The 18,119-nt window shown below is 46.8% G+C and overlaps 1 protein-coding gene across 1 annotated transcript; it reads left to right on the top strand.

Moving 5' to 3' along the window:
• Nucleotides 9,082-11,812, top strand: LOC102160985 (trehalase-like). The gene is made up of 4 exons (XM_021062946.1): nt 9,082-9,214; nt 9,305-9,397; nt 9,530-9,646; nt 9,743-11,812. The coding sequence occupies exons 2-4, from the start codon at nt 9,321-9,323 to the stop codon at nt 9,867-9,869; spliced, it is 321 nt and encodes a 106-aa protein (XP_020918605.1). The 5' UTR covers nt 9,082-9,214; nt 9,305-9,320; the 3' UTR covers nt 9,870-11,812.

The following is an 18,119-nucleotide window of genomic DNA, read 5'->3' on the forward strand; positions in this document are numbered from 1 at the left end:
GATCTGAGCCGCATCTGCAATCTACACCACAGTTCACGGCAACGCCGGATCCTTAACCCACTGAGCAACAGGGATTGAACCCACAACCTCATGGTTTTAGTCGGATTTGTTTCCACTACGCTGCAATAGGAACTCCTGGACATAGAATTCTTGATCGACTTTTTTTTCTTTCAGTGCTTTCAATAGTCATCTCGTTGTGTTCTGGTCACCATGGTTTCTGAGGCGAACTTGGCAGTTAATGTTGTCCCTGGGTGAGTTGCTCATCAGACTTGATAATGTCAGTTGTCCCATCTTTAAGTTCTCTGAACCTTTTGCTTTCTCAAATCTGCTGTTGAAGCCCTCCGGTAAATTTTTTCCTTTCAGCTACTATTGTACCTTTAAGCTCCAAAATCTACAATCTACTTGATTTCTTCTGGTAATTTCTGTCTCTCTCTCTTTTTTTAACTTAATTTTTTAAAGTTTTATTGTTAATTCAATGAATTTTATTTACTTATAGCGTACAACCATCATCAAAAAGTTTTATTGATGTATATTGATTTACAATATTGTTTTTTCTTTTTTTTTTTGTCTTTTTGCCATTTCTTGGGCCGCTCCCGCGGCATATGGAGGTTCCCAGGCTAGGGGTCTAATCGGAGCTGTAGCCACCGGCCTACGTCAGAGCCACAGCAACTCGGGATCCGAGCCGCGTCTGCAACCTACACCACAGCTCACGGCAACGCCGGATCGTTAACCCACTGAGCAAGGGCAGGGACCGAACCCGCAACCTCATGGTTCCTAGTCGGATTCGTTAACCACTGCGCCACGACGGGAACTCCCTGATTTATAATATTGTGATCATTTCTGCACAACAAAGTGATTCAATTTTACATGTAAACACATCCATTCTCTTTCAGACTCTTTTCCCACATAGATGGTCACAGAATATTGGGTAGGGTTCTCTGTGCTCTACAGCAGGTCCCTGTTGGCCAATCATTCCATAGAGCTCAGTGTGCATGTGCCAGTCCCAAACCCCCAGTCCATCCCTCTCTTCCCCAGCTGTCCCCTTTGGTAACCATAAGTTTTTCGAAGCCTGTGAGTCTGTTTCTGTTCTATGAATAAGTTTATTTTTTATCCTTTTTTTTTTTTAAGATTCCACATATAAGTGGTAGCATATTGTGTTTGTCTATCATTGCCTGACTAACTTCACTTAGTCTGATACTCTGTAGGTCCATCCATGTCAGTGCAAATGGCATTATTTCATTCTTTCTATGGCTGAGGAATATTCTCTTGTACCACATCTTTATCCAATCCTCTGTCGATGGACCTTTCGGTTGCTTCCATGTTTTGGTTATTGTAAATGGTGCTGAAGTGAACCCTGGGCTGCATGTATCTTTTTACATCATGGTTTTCTCCAGATAGATGCCCAGAAGTGGGATTGCTGGATCCTGTGGTAGTTCTATTTTTCGTTTTTTGAGGAACCTCCATACACAGTTTCTCTCTCTCAACATTCTCATTTTGTTCATACATCCACTTATTTCCCTCAACACTAAATACTTTGTCCTGCTCTCTTCTCGCTCACATTGGTTCTGAGGAGAAGTCAATTCTTATCCTTAGTCCCCTACAGGTAGGGTGTCTTTTCCCCTGTCTTTATTAAAGATTTTTTTCTTTTATGTTTGACTTTTCACAGTTGATTTGATATGTCAGGGTGTAGATTTGGGGGCAATTATTCTCCTGGGTGTTCTCTGAGCTTCTTAGATCCGTGATTTGGTGTCTGATGTTAATTTGGGGCAATTATCTGTCATTATCGTTTCAAATATTATTTCTGTTCCTTTCTCTTTTTCTTCTCCTTCTGACAGCTCTATTAACACATATATTACACCTTTTGTACTTGTCCCACAATTCTTAGATATTTTGTTCTGTTTCCGTCTTTTTTCTCTTTGTTTTTGAGGTTTGGAAGTTCTACTGACATATCCTCAAGCTGATGGGTTCTTTCTTCAGGTGTATCGGGTCTACTGAAGGGTCCATCAAAAGGAGTTTTCATTTCTGTTACAATGTTTTTTGTATGTAGCATTTCTTTTTTATTCTTTCTAAACCCATCTGTTCTTGCATGTTTTAAAATTTTTCCACTGTAGCATATTAATCATGGAGTTCATGGCGCCGAGGAAACGAATCCGACTAGGAACCATGAGGTTCTGGGTTCGATTCCTGGCCTCGCTCAATGGGTTAAGGATCTGGTGTTGCTATGGCTGTGGCGTAGGCCGGTGGCTAAAGCTCCAATTTTCCCCCAAGCTTGGGAACCTCCATATGCCACAGGCGCAGCCCTAAAAAGCCAAAAAAAAAAAAAAAAAGCATATTAATCATATCTGTTCTAAAATTCCTGATCTAATAATTCCAACATCCCCGCTATATCTGAAATCTTGTTCTCATGCTTTGTCTGTCTCTTCGAGCTGTTTTTTCTTCTTTTTGGTCTTTTAATATTGCCTTGAGAGTTAACCCTTATGGCACAGTGGGTTAAGGATATGGCACTGACACTGCAGCAGCTTGGATCGATTCCTGGCCCAGGAACTTCCACATGAATGCAGGTGAGGCTAAATAAATAAATAAATAGTATGCTTTGTAATTTTTTGTTGAAAGCTAGACAACTGGGCAAAAGAAGCCTAGTATTATTTCCTTTAGAGGTTTTGGCATGTGAGTTTTTGCTGGTAAGCTGTAATGTCTCTATCTCCCTGTCTGTCTCTCAATTTTGAGGATCACAGTTTGCCCTGTTACCTCAGTTCTCAGAAAGATCTAAGAGGCGTTAATCTTCGATTTGTTCAGCTTTTAAATTTTTGTTAGAACAGAGTGATGCCTTCCAAGCTCTTTACGTGCTGGACTCAAAACTGGAAACCCTTATTTGATTTTAAGAAAATAATTTCCATCTCTTTATCATCTCTTTTATGGATATTCTTTATTGGATGCAACACTATCATGTCCTTTATTTCTTTAAGCAAAATTTACTTTAGTTCTTTAAATACATTCATAATGGTCACTTGGCAATTTCTGCTTTTTTCCCCTCCTTTTTAGGGCTACACCTGCAGCATATCGAAGTTCCCAGGCTACAGGTCGAATTGGAGCTACAGCCACCAGTCTACGCCACAGCCACAGCAACGCAGGATCTGAGCTGCATTTGTGACCTACGCCACAGATCATGGCTACACTGGATCCTTAACCCACTGAACAGGGCCAGGGATCAAACCTGCATCCTCATGGATACTAGTTGGATTCATTAGTACTGAGTCACAACAGGAATTCCCTGAAGTTTCTGCTTTTTTTTTTCTTTTTTGTTTTTTAGGGCCCCACCCTTGGCATATGGAAGTTCCCAGGCTAGGGGCTGAATTGGAGCTATAGCTGCTGGCCTCTACCACAGCCCACAGCAAGACTATATATATATATATATATATATATATATATATATATATTTTATTTTTTTAACGATAGCTATGTGTTTTTATTTTATTTTTTTCCTGCTGTACAGCATGGGGGTCAAGTTATTCTTACATGTATACATTCTTTTCCCCACCCTTTGTTCTGTTGCAGTATGAGTATCTAGACATAGTTCTCAATGCTACTCAGCAGGATCTCCTTGTAAATCTATTCTAAGTTGTATCTGATAACCTCAAGCTCCCGATCCCTCCCACTCCCTCCCTCTCTCATCGGGCAGCCACAAGTCTGTTCTCCAAGTCCATGATTTTCTTTTCTGTGGAGATGTTCATTTGATATTAGATTCCAGTTATAAGTGATATCATACAGTATTTGTCTTTGTCTTTCTGACTCATTTCACTCAGTATGAGAGTCTCGTTTCATCCATGTTGCTGCAAATGGCATTATGTCATTCTTTTTTATGGCTGAGTAGTATTCCATTGTGTATATATACCACATCTTCCAAATCCAATTTGGGTTGTTTCTATGTCCTGGCTATTGTGAATAGTGCTGCAATGAACATGTGGGTGCATGTGTCTCTTTTAAGTAGAGTTTTGTCTGGATATATGCCCAAGAGTGGGATTGTGGGATCATATGGAAGTTCTATGTATAGATTTCTAAGGTATCTCCAAACTGTTTTCCATAGTGGCTGTAGCAGTTTACATTCCCACCAACAGTGCAGGAGGGTTCTCTTTTCTCCACATCCCCTCCAGCACTTGTTATTTGTGGACTTATTAATGACCTCCATTCTGACTGGTGTGAGGTGGCATCTCATGGTAGTTTTGATTTGCATTTCTCTTATAATCAGTGATGTTGAGCATTTTTTCATGTGTTTGCTGGCCATCTGTATATCTTCCTTGGAGAACAGTCTATTCAGGTCTTTTGCCCATTTTTCCATTGGTTGATTGGCTTTTTTGCTGTTGAGTTGTATAAATTGCTTATATATTCTAGAGATTAAGCCCTTGTCTGTTGTATCATTTGAAACTATTTTCTCCCATTCTGTAAGTTGTCTTTTTGTTTTCTTTTGCTGTGCAAAAGCTTTTCAGTTTGATTAGGTCCCATTGGTTTATTTTTGCTCCAATTTCTATTGCTTTGGGAGACTGACCTGAGAAAATATTCATGATGTTGATGTCAGAGAGTGTTTTGCCTATGTTTTCTTCTAGGAGTTTGATGGTGTCCTGACTTATATTTAAGTCTTTCAGCCATTTTGAGTTTATTTTTGTGCATGGTGTGAGAGTATGTTTTAATTTCATTGCTTTGCATGCAGCTGTCCAGGTTTCCCAGCAATGCTTGCTGAATAGACTTTCTTTTTCCCATTTTATGTTCTTGCCTTCCTTGTCAAAGATTAATTGACCATAGGTGTCAGGGTTTATTTCTGGGTTCTCTATTCTGTTCCATTGGTCTGTCTGTCTGTTTTAATACTAGTACCACACTGTTTTGATGACTGTGGCTTTGTAATATTTCTTGAAGTCTGGGAAAGTTATGCTTCCTGCTTGTTTTTTGTTTCTCAGGACTGTTTTGGCAATTCTGGGTCTTTTGCTGTTCCATATAAATGTTTGGATTATTTGTTCTAGTTCTGTGAAAAATGTCATGGGTAATTTGATAGGGATTGCATTGAATCTGTAGATTGCTTTGGGTAGTATGGCCATTTTTACAATATTGATTTTTCCAATCCATGAACATGGAATATCTTTCCATTTCTTTACGTCTTTGATTTCTTTGATTAAAGTTTTATATTTCTCGGCATATAAGTCCTTTACCTCCTTGGTCAGGTGTATTCGAGGTATTTGATTTTTTGAGGTACAATTTTAAAAGGTATTGTATTTTTGTATTCCTTTTCTAATATTTCATTGCTGGTATACAGAAATGCAACTGACTTCTGAATGTTAATCTTATAGCCTGCTACTTTGCTGAATTTATTAATCAGTTCAAGTAGTTTTTGGGTTGAGTCCTTAGGGTTTTCTATGTATAGTATCATGTCATCTGCATACAGTGACAGTTTTATCTCTTCTCTTCCTATTTGGATGCCTTTTATTTCTTTTGTTTGTCTAATTGCTGTGGCTAGGACTTCCAAAACTATGTTGAAGAGCAGTGGTGAGAGTGGGCATCCCTGTCTTGTTCCAGATTTGAGTGAGAAGGCTTTCAGTTTTTCCCCATTGAGTATTATATTTGCTGTGGGTTTGTCATAAATGGCTTTGATTATGTTCAGGAATGTTCCCTCTATACCCACTTTGGCGAGGGTCTTGATCATGAATGGATGTTGGACTTTGTCAAATACTTTTTCTGCATCTATTGAGATGATCATATGATTTTTGACTTTTCTTTTGTTAATGTGGTGTATGATGTTGATTGATTAAGGTATGTTGAACCATCCTTGTGAACCTGGGATGAACCCTACCTGAAGACCGGATTCTTAACCCATTGAGCGAGGCCAGGGATGGAAACCACATCCTTATAGATACTAGTCAGATTTGTTTCCACTGAGCCAGGACAGGAACTCCTGAAGTTTCTGCTTTTAAATCTGACATCTGTTCACTCTCACGGGCAGTTTCTTTTCTCTTCTTTGTGTGTGTGTGTGATACTCTATTGTATCATAATAACTGCATGTTTCATAGTTTTTTGTTGGAAAATGGACATTTTGGATAATATGGCAGGTCTGGGTACTGCTCCTGTTTCCTCACATCGCCCAACAGGGCTTGTTATTGTTCTTTGTGTGTTGATTTGTGGAGTGTCTGGCTAGATTATTTTAGTGAAGCCTCTTTCCCTCCCTCAGTGTTAAGCCTATGCTCCTCCGACAGGGCACAGCTTTGATTGTGCCCTCGGTCACCCTGGGATGACAGTGATATTGGCAGGGTTTTCTTCCTTTCTTTCCCTGAGCACATTCAGCTGATAAAATAACTGCTGGATCATTGCTCTATTGTTTTTAAAAATGCCCAGAGGCATGATATGATCTAGACTAATATGTTCAAATTTGGGCTCCTTCGAAGGGATAGTGCAGGAGGGCAGAGTTCAACACTTGTTCAGCTTCCACCTCCTCTACCCTCCTTCATAGCACTTGTGACTCATGGTTTTGGGACTTCAGGCCGGGTGGTTTTTTAGCATTTATAAACATCTCAGCAGGACAGTGAAGCATGTGGACTAACCCACATGCACCCAAGAAACTGAAACCCAGAAAGGGCAAGTCATGGTCAGTTGTGGGGAAGCAGAGCCCCAAAGGTCCCTGTAGGATATGGGCCACTCACCTGAACTTCATACTCCCCTCCACCACCCGGCTGTCCACCGTTGCTGATGTCATACTGGGGACAGGAGGACAGGCTCAGGTCAGGGGCTACCCAACTCCCCCAACCCCAGGCCTCTAGGGAGCAAGAAATGGGAGCCCCTTAGGGAGAAGCTGCTCTGGCCAGCAGCTCTGACCCCTGCAGCGCCCAAGGATGGCCACCAGGCGTCGCCACGGTCCCGGCTGTGCTGGGCCTGGGCTTTGCAAAGCCTGACAGTTCCCCCCATGTCACCATGGGGAGAGGAGAGGGCCTGGAGGGCCTGGGCTCAGGGCCAGCTCACCTTCTCGTACATGGCTGACCTCCTGGAGTAGACATCAAAGTTGGTGCGGATCCAATTCTGGGCCAGCTGGAAAGCCACTTCCTGGGCTCTGGCTGAAGGAGACTTGGCCAGACCTAGACCCCAGCCCAGGCAGAGCCCCCATGACAGGGGGAGCGGGAATGAGGCCCAGCCCTCAGACCTCCCTCCTGGAGCCTGGGGCCAAGCCGCTCTTACTCCAGGGCCCAGGTTTGGAGGGAGAGAGGGGGGCCGAGTCCCCTGACAGGTGGGGTGGGTGTCACGTTTGCTGAAGGAGAGGCTGAGAGAGCAGAGGAGCCAGAGAAAGGGCCCTGCATCCTTGGCTCAGAGCTCCGCAGTCCCAGGGAGGCCGGCCCTCCACTCCCTTGGGGCTGAGGCCCTGGGTGGTGCCCCATCCCTGCCTCCCTACCTCTGATGACCAGGTCCTGCAGGGGGGCCCAGGCGTTGGGGAAGTCCCACTGCTGGCCTGTCTTCCGGAGAGAGGTCGGGATTCCGTAGTGGTAGGTGAGGATCTGGCTGTCCTAGAAGGTTGCAGACCTTACTGTGTAGGTGGGGGGACTGGACAGGGAGCCGCGAGCGAGGCTGGGCCCTGCTGAAGCCAGATGTTCCTTTCCTGGGCCTTCTCTTCTTGGCTCGCAGCCGCCCCCTGGTGGCTGCAGTGGGACCCGCAGGGTAAGACCCAGGGCAGAGGAGGGAGTGGCTGCCACTTGCCAGAGGTCACGGGACAAAGTCAGGGATAGAGCTGGTGGTCCTGCCTCCAGTGTAGCCACCTGCCTAGCTGCCCCCTCACCTCCAGGTATTTCAGAGCCTTGTCCACGTCGCCTGGGTTAGAGAAGAAGCCAGCCCAGAGAAGAGTTGGTAAATAGATAAAACTCCCAGGTCTTTATATGTTCAAAGTGGTGCTTGAATCAGCCACCTTTCTCTTCATCTCACAGAACAGGCTTCAGGGTGGCCACTCATAGCTGGGCCCAGAGGATCCCGGACTTCATATCTGGATTGGCCACACAAATTTCAGCACTTCATAGCTTGAGAGTCATTTTTCTGGGTGGCAGTGGGTTTAGAGAAGTAACCAGAGCCCCCAGTCTTGGGCCCTACAGAAACTCTCTAGAAGGAATTTTGGAGGGAGCAGGGCAGCATCTACTTCTAACTCCTCCCCTCCTCCCTGGAGCCCCCCCTGTCCTCCCCCAGGCAAACCTAGCCTGTCCTCCACCCCCAGGCTGCCCGGCCCAGCCCTTTACACCACGTGGCTGACTGTGTTCACTCCCTCGCTCCCCTGCTGGCTGGGTTCCCTCTTCCACGAGCTCCTCGGGCCAGGCCTCTGCCACTGCCGATCGGGGTCCATCCCTGGGCTCAGCACAGTCTGGTACACACTTTCTCTCCTTCCTCCGAGGCTCAGAGAGGGCAGCGGCTTGCCCAAGGCTATACAGCACCCGACCTCTGGCCTGGCCCCCAGGGCCCTGGCACCAGCTGGCATGGAGCAGTGCTCCAGGCTCCTGGGCCAACCTGGGCCACATCCTCACCCAGCCCCTCACCCAGTGGGAACGATCTCAAGCCCCTTGATTCCCCTTCAAATCACGGACAGGCTGACCTGCTCCCCACTAAACCCACCTCACTGGCATAGAACTGGGAGGGGATGAAGCGAGAACACACCTGATGTGGACACAGCCACCCCCTCGGGGCCTGCCTGCTCTCCCTCAGCCCATTCACCACATCTGCCTCACTGGGGAAAGGTGCTGGGGCTCAGCCACACCCCGGCCAGATATCCTGGGGCCCTGATGGTGGCAGCAGAGACACGGGGGCACAGGGAGCCAGGAAAATGGTCCCCCAGCTGGGTCCTAATAATGGCCACTGCGGGGTGAGCACCTGGGGTGTCAGGCTGGGCGGTGGTGGCTCCTGCACACCTTCGTGCTCTTGCTGGGGCTCCAGAGGCCAGCCGGGGACACGAGCAGACCACGCTCCCCACGGCCCTGGCCTTGACCGAGGCCACACGGCAGAGCTGCCCCAGAGCCAGAACCCACAGCTGCCAGGGCCTCCCCCGCGGCCTCCTCCCGCCTCCCCTCCACTTGGCCCTGGGCTCCCCGCACCCTCTCTCTTGACTCCAGGTGAAGCCAGAGGTCCTCAGCCACCCCGAGCGGTCCTCTCTCATCTACTCGGGTCACCCGTTCATCGTGCCAGGAGGACGCTTTGTCGAGTTCTATTACTGGTGAGCGGCCAAGAGCTGCGGGGGTCGGGGGGCTGGGGCCAGCGGGGCGTCCCAGGCGGGGTGGGGGATCCTGAGCTGTCCTTCCCCCAGGGACTCCTACTGGGTGATGGAGGGTCTGCTCCTGTCCGAGATGCCAGGGACGGTGAAGGGCATGCTGCAGAACTTCCTGGACTTGGTGCAGACGTAAGAGGCCCGGGCATCTCAGCCGGGGTGCAGGAGGGGCAGGGCCCTGGGCTTGGGCCGGGATCTGCCTGGGCTCGGGGCGGGGGGTGGTTGCAGTGGGGGCAGGGGTGTCAGCGGCCCTGTTCTCGGCAGGTACGGACACGTCCCCAACGGGGCCCGCGTGTACTACCTGCAGCGGAGCCAGCCCCCGCTCCTGAGCCTCATGATGGAGCGCTACGTGACTCAGGCCAATGACACCGCCTTCCTCCGGTGGCCACCCCGCCCCCTGCTGCCCTCGCCCCCCTTCCTGAGGCTCCCTGGGGCGGGGCGGGGCGGGGGCTGAGCTGGTGCCTGGCTCCACCCCAGGGACAACCTGGAGACCCTGGCCTTGGAGTTGGACTTTTGGACCAAGAACAGGAGCATCTCTGTGAGCTCTGGGGGAAAGAGCTACGTCCTGAACCGCTATCATGTCCCCTATGGGGGACCCAGGTGAGGCCGTGCCTGGCCAGCCCTTCAGTCTCTTGTGTGTTCACTCTGGTTTGAGTGGCCAGACTCCCCTGGTGATGGTGATACTGAGGGCCTGGGGGCCTGTGTTCCCAGGAAAGGGGTCCCAACTATGCTCTGGGGGCAGCGTGGCACTGGCTAGATGCCCTGTTGTGCATCACCCCTTTCTTGGAGGTCCAGCCCTGGCTCTGGGCCATCGCTGGGGCAGGAGACACCCTAGGGGGCCAAGGAAGCAGGCAGGACCCCACCAGGAGTTGGGGCGGAGCCCCAGCAGGGGAGATGTGAACAGCTCTGTCTGCAGAGGCAGTGGAGGAGCCCCCTGGGGAGGACTCCCAGAGGTCAGACCACTGTGGAGCCTGCTTCTTTGCAGCTTGGCCACCAGCCAGGCTGGGGCAGGAGAGAGGGCTCTCCTCCTCTCGCTACCCTCTCCTCTCAAGGCAGGGCCTAGAGCAAGACAAGGGAGCCTCACAGTCCCCTCCCCCGGCCCTGCTCAAACCACAGCCACCTGTAGATCAAAAACAACTTTTTTTTTCAACCTTCAGTTGCCTGAAAGATGTACATGGTTGGGGCTGGGACCGAGAGTCAAGGGCAGCCTGTACACACAGGGTAGGGGGAACTCCTGGGCCCCTGCTCTCAGACTTTGCACATTTCTGCATTTCTGCACATGACAGCAGTTTTTGCAGAAAGGGTGTAGAGGGTGCGTCTGGGCCAGGCATCAGCCTGTGGCAGCTGCCTGTGGTTGCCTCTGCCCACCAGGATGCCCAACCTCTTGTTCTCACCTCAACCACCATGGCTTCCTGTCCCCATGGGAACAGGGCACTGAGTCAGGGGCTCCTGGCACACCCAGATAACTGGGTATCTCTCTGCCAGGCCACCCTACCATTCCAGGTCATCTGTATATCAGTTGAAGCCTTCGCTGGCCATTAGGGGTTGCAAATGCAAATTCTAGGACACAATTGTGGGACATCTTAAGGAAACTCTGCAAGGGGGAATGACCCTGCCTGGGGACTGGTAACAGGCAAGGGGGATGACTCTGCCTGGGGACATTCCTGTGTAACCAGGGTCTCCCTGCTGAAGATGGTTGGTGTAAGGGAAGATGGGGTCCCTATTTGCTCGCTCTTCCAGTTTTTCAATGTAAGGTGGAGATCCATATTTTTATGTGAAATATCCCAATTTTGAAGGGTCTCGATATCCCAAATTCTGGCTGTCCATCTAGGAGTGATGCCTGTGTTGTCAGTGAGGATTGAGGAGGAGACCTGACCCCACTACAGGGCCCTTCTTCTCCCCACAGCACCCAGGGCCCAGCCCTCAAACAAGACCTCAAGCCTGCGAGCTGACTCCCCCAGTTGTGCTGTGCCCTTTGCGGTGAGGTACTCTGTACATATTGAGATCCTTAATGTGTCAAGATCTCTTACAAAGAAAAAATAATATTGTCATTCTTGAAAAAAAACCCCATAGACTCTCTATGGGCAGTCGATAAATATAATGCTCTATTCATTCTTTTTCTGATCTGGATCAGGCCTCTACCCACAAGGACACAGCTCCCTTTTGCCCTTGGGGAGTCTGTGCCTGACCTTGGATGTTCTCACCCAAGTCTCACCCCTTAGCATTTCTGCCTTGTCTTTCTCAGCACATTTACAAGCAGGTGCATGGTTGGTGGGAAAAATGATACTTTAAAATATTTATTGAGCTTTGATTTTGCAGTGAAGCTGCAGGCTTGTAGGGGAAGGACTGACAAGGGGACCTGAGAGTCAGCCCAGCCTTAGTAAGTCTGCTCTGGGCTCAAATGTACACCCTCACCCACTAAAAGACCTGCTGGACCACTCATCCTTGGAAGGCAGCCTAAGCGGGTGGGAGTCAATGGGAGGGGAAGCAATCTCCTTGCTTGGACCCCAAAGTTTTTCTTTTCTTTTTTTCTTTTTTCTTTTTTTTTACGGCTGTACCTGGGGCATATTGAAGTTTGCAGGCTAGGGGTCGAATCGGAGCTGCAGCCTACACCACAGCCACAGCAATGCCAGATCTGAGCCATGTCTGCAACTTATACCACAGCTTAACCCACTGAGCAAGGCCAGGGGTCAAACCCACATCCTCACGGATACTAGTCAGGCTCATAACCCACTAAGTCACAATGGGAATGACCCAAAGTTTTTCTTTGAGGACGAACTACTGATTTCCTTCTCAATGTTTATTCTCAAGGTAGCAGTGTGACTAAGCTGGTACATTTCCAGGCTCCCCTGTAGTTAGGGGGGCCTGGGGACCCAGTCCTTAAAAACAAGATGGAAGTGGGAGCCACTGGAAGAAGTTCCTGGGAAAGCTCCTTAAAATGGGAAAAACTCAGTGGGCTTTGCTCTTGGTCCTTTGCCCTTCCCCCTGCTTCCTGCCTTGAGCACTGATGAAAGGTTTAGAACTGCAGAAGCCACCCTGCGACCACAAGGCAATGAACCTGAGGCTGAAAAACACAGGCTGAAGCCTATAGGCTGACGCTAGCAGGGCAGGAAGATGGGGAGACTGGACCCTCAGTGGTACCATTGAGTCACAACAGCCCTGGGCTCCCCTTATATGAGAAAAAAACCCCCCCGTCGCTGTGTAAGCTACTGGCGTTCAGATTTCTATGCCTTTGGGCTGAAAGGGGTCTCTATGGTTCTGGTTGGGTTTGTAACCTGCTGAGCCACAACGGGAACTCCAAGAGTCCACCATTCTGCTTGGTTTGGCCTATTCGGACAGGAGGGAAAAGGGGTCTGTGATGGCCACAGGCTGGACAGTCGCAGCACCAGTCTGAAAACCCAGTGTGGGACGCTACCCGAGAAGGGCAGGGCTGCCAGGCATTGACCCATCTATGGAAATCTAACGGGAATCATTCATCTCTTAGAATAGCCGCACACCTGCTGAGAATCAGTTTCTATTGCGGTGAGAAGAAGTTAAAAAAGCAAATGAAAGGGCAGGTGAAGAACGAGCGTTTCTCTAACATACCAGCCTGTGCCGCATCGGGCTCCTGCCACTGTCTGTCACCACCCACGTGCCTCCCTCAATCAGTGCCGCCCACAAGTGTGAGGACTTGGGCTTTAGGGCGCCTGTGTCTAAGCCTGGAGTCTGCAACCTGCAGCTCCACCCCACCCTCCGGGGATCTGGGAGCCAAGCCTGCCTCTGAGGGAGGGTCTCGGAGGCACGGACCCTGGTTTGTCACATGGTCTCCATAAGTACAGCAGTCAGGTGACCTCTTGGGGCCTCTGTGGCATCATTTGTAACGTGGGGCTAATATGCCCCTTGGAGGATCATTATAAGGATTAGAGTTTCGGGTGTGCAGAGCCGACCACGGGCAGCGGCTGCTCAGTGATTGGGTAGAGATGCTCTAGTTAAGTCCATCAGGGCAGCTGTAAGGCTGTGGGAAGCTTGTTCCCTCAGTGCCACGCAGGTCTCATATGTGGATGACCAACATCCCTGAGTTCAGGAGCTCCACATGAGGCTGCTCCTTGCGGGCCCTCCCACTCTGAGCCTTGTATGACACAAATCTGTTGTCAGAAGGGGGTAGCAGGTGCCCAGCTGAGCATCATTCCAAGAAATAACTGGCGCTGGGACAAGCGAAGACCAGCCTCCAGGCAGCAGAAGAGGACTATCCTGGGGGCCTCGCCACAGTCTAGCTGGAGTGAAGGGGGGCTGCTCCAAGCCAGCCCCCCACAGAGGCCTGCAGCTCAGTGCCCAGCAGTGGAGAACCTGGAATGGAAAGCTTCCAGATTCTTCAGCAAGGGCCACCTGCAGCACCCACAGCCCAGGTGCACGGCTTGTTCGTAGCTTGATTCCTCAGGCTGTCTCTCTGCCTGGGGATTCCTGCAAGAAGGATGTGGTTTGATCAACCTGGAGAGGATGGGTAGGGAATGATCTGCCGAAAGTTCTAGGCTCTGCTCCATGCTTGGGAAACCCTCCCAGGTGTAGCTGCTCTCCTGAATTTGCAGTTTCCCCCTGCTGTGCTGTCTTCTTACTTTTGCTGTATCTATCTACAAACTATGTGTAGTATTGCTTTGCATATGATTTTCTTTTTGTTTTTTTTGCTTTTTCAGGGCCACACCTGTGGCATATGGAAGTTCCCAGGTTAGGGGTGGAATCAGAGCTGCCAGCCTTCACCATAGCCACAACAACTCAGGATCTGAGCCATGTCTGTGACCTATACTGCAGCTCACAGCAATGCTGGATCTTTAACCCACTGAGCAAGGCCGGGGGTCAAACCCACATCCTCATGGATACTAGTTGGATTCATAACCCGCTGTGCCACAAGGGAACTCTCTGCATTTTTTTTTAAATTGTGGTAAAACATCATATAAAATTTACCATTTACCATTTTGACCAATTTTTATTGTAGGATCCCGAGGCACTAAGTACATTCACATTGTTGTGTAACCATCACCACCATGCGTCTCTAGAAATTTTTTATCTTCCATAACTGAAACTCTGTGCCCATTAGTCAATAACTTCCCTATCCCTCCTCCCTCACAACCCCTGGAAACCACCACTACTTTTCATCTTTATAGATTTGTGGTTCTTCGTGTAAATAGAATCATACAGTCATACAGTATTCGTTCTTTTGTGTCTGATTAGCAGAGTATCTTCAAGGTTCATCTATGCTGTAGCATGCATCAGAATTTCTTTCCTTTTAAAGGCTGAATAGGGATTCCCTGGTGGTCTTAGTGGTTTAAGATGTGGCATTGTTGCTGCTTCAGCTTGGGTGTGATCCCTGGCCAGGGAATTTCTGTATGCTATGCGTGCAGCCAAAAAAAAAAAAAAAAAAAAGGCTGAATGATATTCCATTGTATGTATATGCCATGTGTTTCTTATTCTCTCATCTGTTGGTGGACACTTGGGTTTTTTCCAACTTTCGGCTCTTGTGAATAATGCTGCAGTGAACATGAGTGTATAAATATCTCTTCAAGTACTTGTGTTCAGTTCTTTGGGGGATGTACACAGGTAGAATTGCTGGATTATTTTTTATGATGATTTTTATTTTTTCCATTAGAGCTGGTTTATAGTGTTCTGTCAATTTTCTACTATACAGCAAGGTGACTCAGTTACAGACTTGCTGGGTTATATGTTGATTCTGTGTTTAATTGTTTCAAGAAGCCTCATACTTTTGCATGTTTTAAAATCTTAGGTACTATATATGGAGGTTATTGTGCTGTATCATTTGGCAATTTGCTGCTCTTTTTTTTTTTTTTTTTTTTTTGGTGCTGGTATGATTCTGAGATTCAGCTGTGTTGATACACTCATCTAATCTGAGAATCCGTATCTTTTAACTTACAAGTTTAGGTATTGTCATTCTTTGGATTTATTTTTACCATCTTATTTTGTGCTCCTTAATTTCCTCATGGTTTTTACTTTTTCATTTGTTCCCCTTCCCTTGTTTCCTGTAACTGTCCAATTTAGCCAGCCTCTTTTATTTTTTTCTACTTTTATTCCTTCCTTCATTTGTTTTCTTGGAAATTATCGGTTTCGTTCTTATTCTTTAGGACTTCTCTCTCCTTTTCATATGTACACTGACTCTAAAGTTAATCAGAAACATGATTGTCCTGTGATGGAGGAAGTGCCTATGGAACCCTTTAACTCAGATCGCCTCCTCTCTCTTCTGTATCACCATCCAGGCTTGCGGACCTGCTTTAGTTTTCACGCTTCCAACTCATCACCATCATGGTTGCAGCTGGGGCTTATGTCCGTTTACCCACATGTTTACAATGTGCTCTTCATTGCTTTTTTCTTTTTAATTGAAGTATAGTTAATTTACAATGTAGTGTTAGTTTCAAAGTGATTCCGTTATACATATATATGTATATGTGTACATATGCTTTTTCAGATTCTTTTCTAAGTTCTTAGACCATATTGAGTATAGTTCCCTATGCTATACCGTAGGTCTTTGTTGTTGCTCTTCATTGCTTTTGACACCTCATACCTCCCGAGTTCAGTTTCCTTTCCCTAGAAATGAATGTGTTAGCGACTCTAACACCAGTGATATTATGGTGAACTCTTTCCGTCTGCACCTGAAAAGGTCTTTAATTTCACTTTCACTCATGCTGTTGGATTGTCAGCAGCTACAGCTCTGATTAGACCCCTAGCCTGGGAACCTCCATATGCTGCAAGTGGGGCCCTAAAAAGACCCCCCCCCAAAATAATAATAACTGAAGCCCTCTTGAGTGATATTTTAGGAGATTTTAAACTCTAGGGTGAGCTATTTTTTTTGTCAGCACTTTGAGTTTAGAATGCCTCTGAGTTCCATCTTCTGCTGCTGCTTTTGAGAAGTCTGTTATGAGTTGTTTTCCTTTGTAGGTAATCTGTCAGGCGACTTAAAATCATCAGGTTGTTTCCACTGTTCTGCAGCTTCTCTAAAACATATGTGACATAGGCTTCTGTTTCCTGCTCAAATTGTACAACTGGGTCTGCCTTCTCCTTTCACTCCTACCGTTTCTGAGTGCCTACTGTGTGCGAATTGCTATTCTAAGTGTTGGGGATTAAACAGTGAATGGAAAAGAAAAAGACTCTTTTCACAGGGAGGCTCTCTCTCCCATTTCAGTTGGAGACAGAGCCTGAGAACGAAGCCAGCATGCGGAAGAGCAGAGCTGAGGTTTGGAGAAAGCAGATCCTGAGTGTCTGGCCTGATCCTGCGTTAGGCCCCACGTAAAAGCAACTGCGCTCTGTACGTTTTCACTAAGGTTAACAACCGTTGCCCCTTGTTGCATAAGAGTTTTAAATGGATTTTTATGCCATTTACAAGTGAAAGGGTACCTATACATGTCCCAGCCCAGTGCGATCCAGCTGTCCTTCCTCTGTGAAACTTTACATTCATATCTTCATTTGATGAGTTTAACATTCATTCATTCATTTATTATTGTTTCTAGTTGGCCTGTTCCCAAAAAAGATTTAAGACCTTTTACAAAGATAGATAAAACATAAGGTAACAATTTAGAAATAAGAATTACTGTGCTTATTGAACCTGAAGAGTCATATCTTTCTCTTTTTTAAATTTAATTTTGTTGGAGTATAGTCGGCTTCCAATGTTGTATTTGTTTCCGGTGTACAGCAAAGTGAATCAGTCATACATATAGGTATATCCATTCTCTTTTACCATATAGGTTATTACAAACTATTGAGTAGATTTTCCTGTGCTACACAGTAGGTTCTCATTAATCAACTATTTTATACCAAAGTATATGCGTTATTGCCACCCTCCCAATTCTTCCCCCCCCCGCCAGCGGTTTGACCAGTCATAAGACTGGTTTTGAAATCTGTGAATTTGTTTCTGTTTTATAAGTTCTTTTGTATCTTTTTTTTTTTTTTTTGTCTTTTTTTTTTGCCTTTTCTAGGGCTGCTCCCGCGGCATATGGAGGTTCCCAGGCTAGGGGTCAAATTGGAGCTGTAGCCACTGGCCTACGCCAGAGCCACAGCAACGTGGGATCCGAGCCACGTCTGCAACCTACACCATAGGTCACAGCAACGCTGGATCCTTAACCCACTGAGCGAGGCCAGGGATCAAACCTGCAACATCATGGTTCCTAGTCGAATTTGTTAACCACTGAGCCACGACGGGAACTCCTCTTTTGTATAATTTTTTTTTAGATTCCACATATAAGTGATGTCATATGATATTTGTCTTTCTCTCTCTGACATACTTAGTGTGATAATATCTAGGTCCATCCATTATTACTGCAAATAGCATTATTTCATTATTTTTTATGGCTGAATAATATTCATATATATAAATATATATAAATATATATAAATATATAAAAATATAAAAAAAATATATATATATAAAAAATATATATATACCGTATCTTCTTTATCCATTTCTCTGTCTATGAACAGTTAGGTTGTTTCCATGTCTTGGCTATTGTAAATAGTGCTGCAATGAACCTTGGAGTGCATGTGTCTTTTTGAATTATGGTTTTCTCTGGATATATGCCCAAGAGTGAGATTGCTGCATCATATGGTAGTTCTATATTTAGTTTTCTGAGGAATGTCCATACTGTTTTCCATAGTGACAGTACCAATTTACATTCCCACCAATTTACATTCCCTTTTTTCTGTACCCTCTCCCGCGTTTATTGTTTGTAGAGTTTTTGATGATGGCCATTCTGACTGATGTGAAGTGATACCTCATTGTAGTTTTGACTTGCATTTTCTCTAATAATTAGTGATGTTGAGCATCTTTTCACGTGTTTCTGGCCATCTATCTGTCTTTGGAGAAATGTCTATTTAGATC

This window comes from Sus scrofa, chromosome 9, assembly GCF_000003025.6.
Source record: "Sus scrofa isolate TJ Tabasco breed Duroc chromosome 9, Sscrofa11.1, whole genome shotgun sequence".
Lineage (NCBI taxonomy): Eukaryota > Metazoa > Chordata > Mammalia > Artiodactyla > Suidae > Sus > Sus scrofa.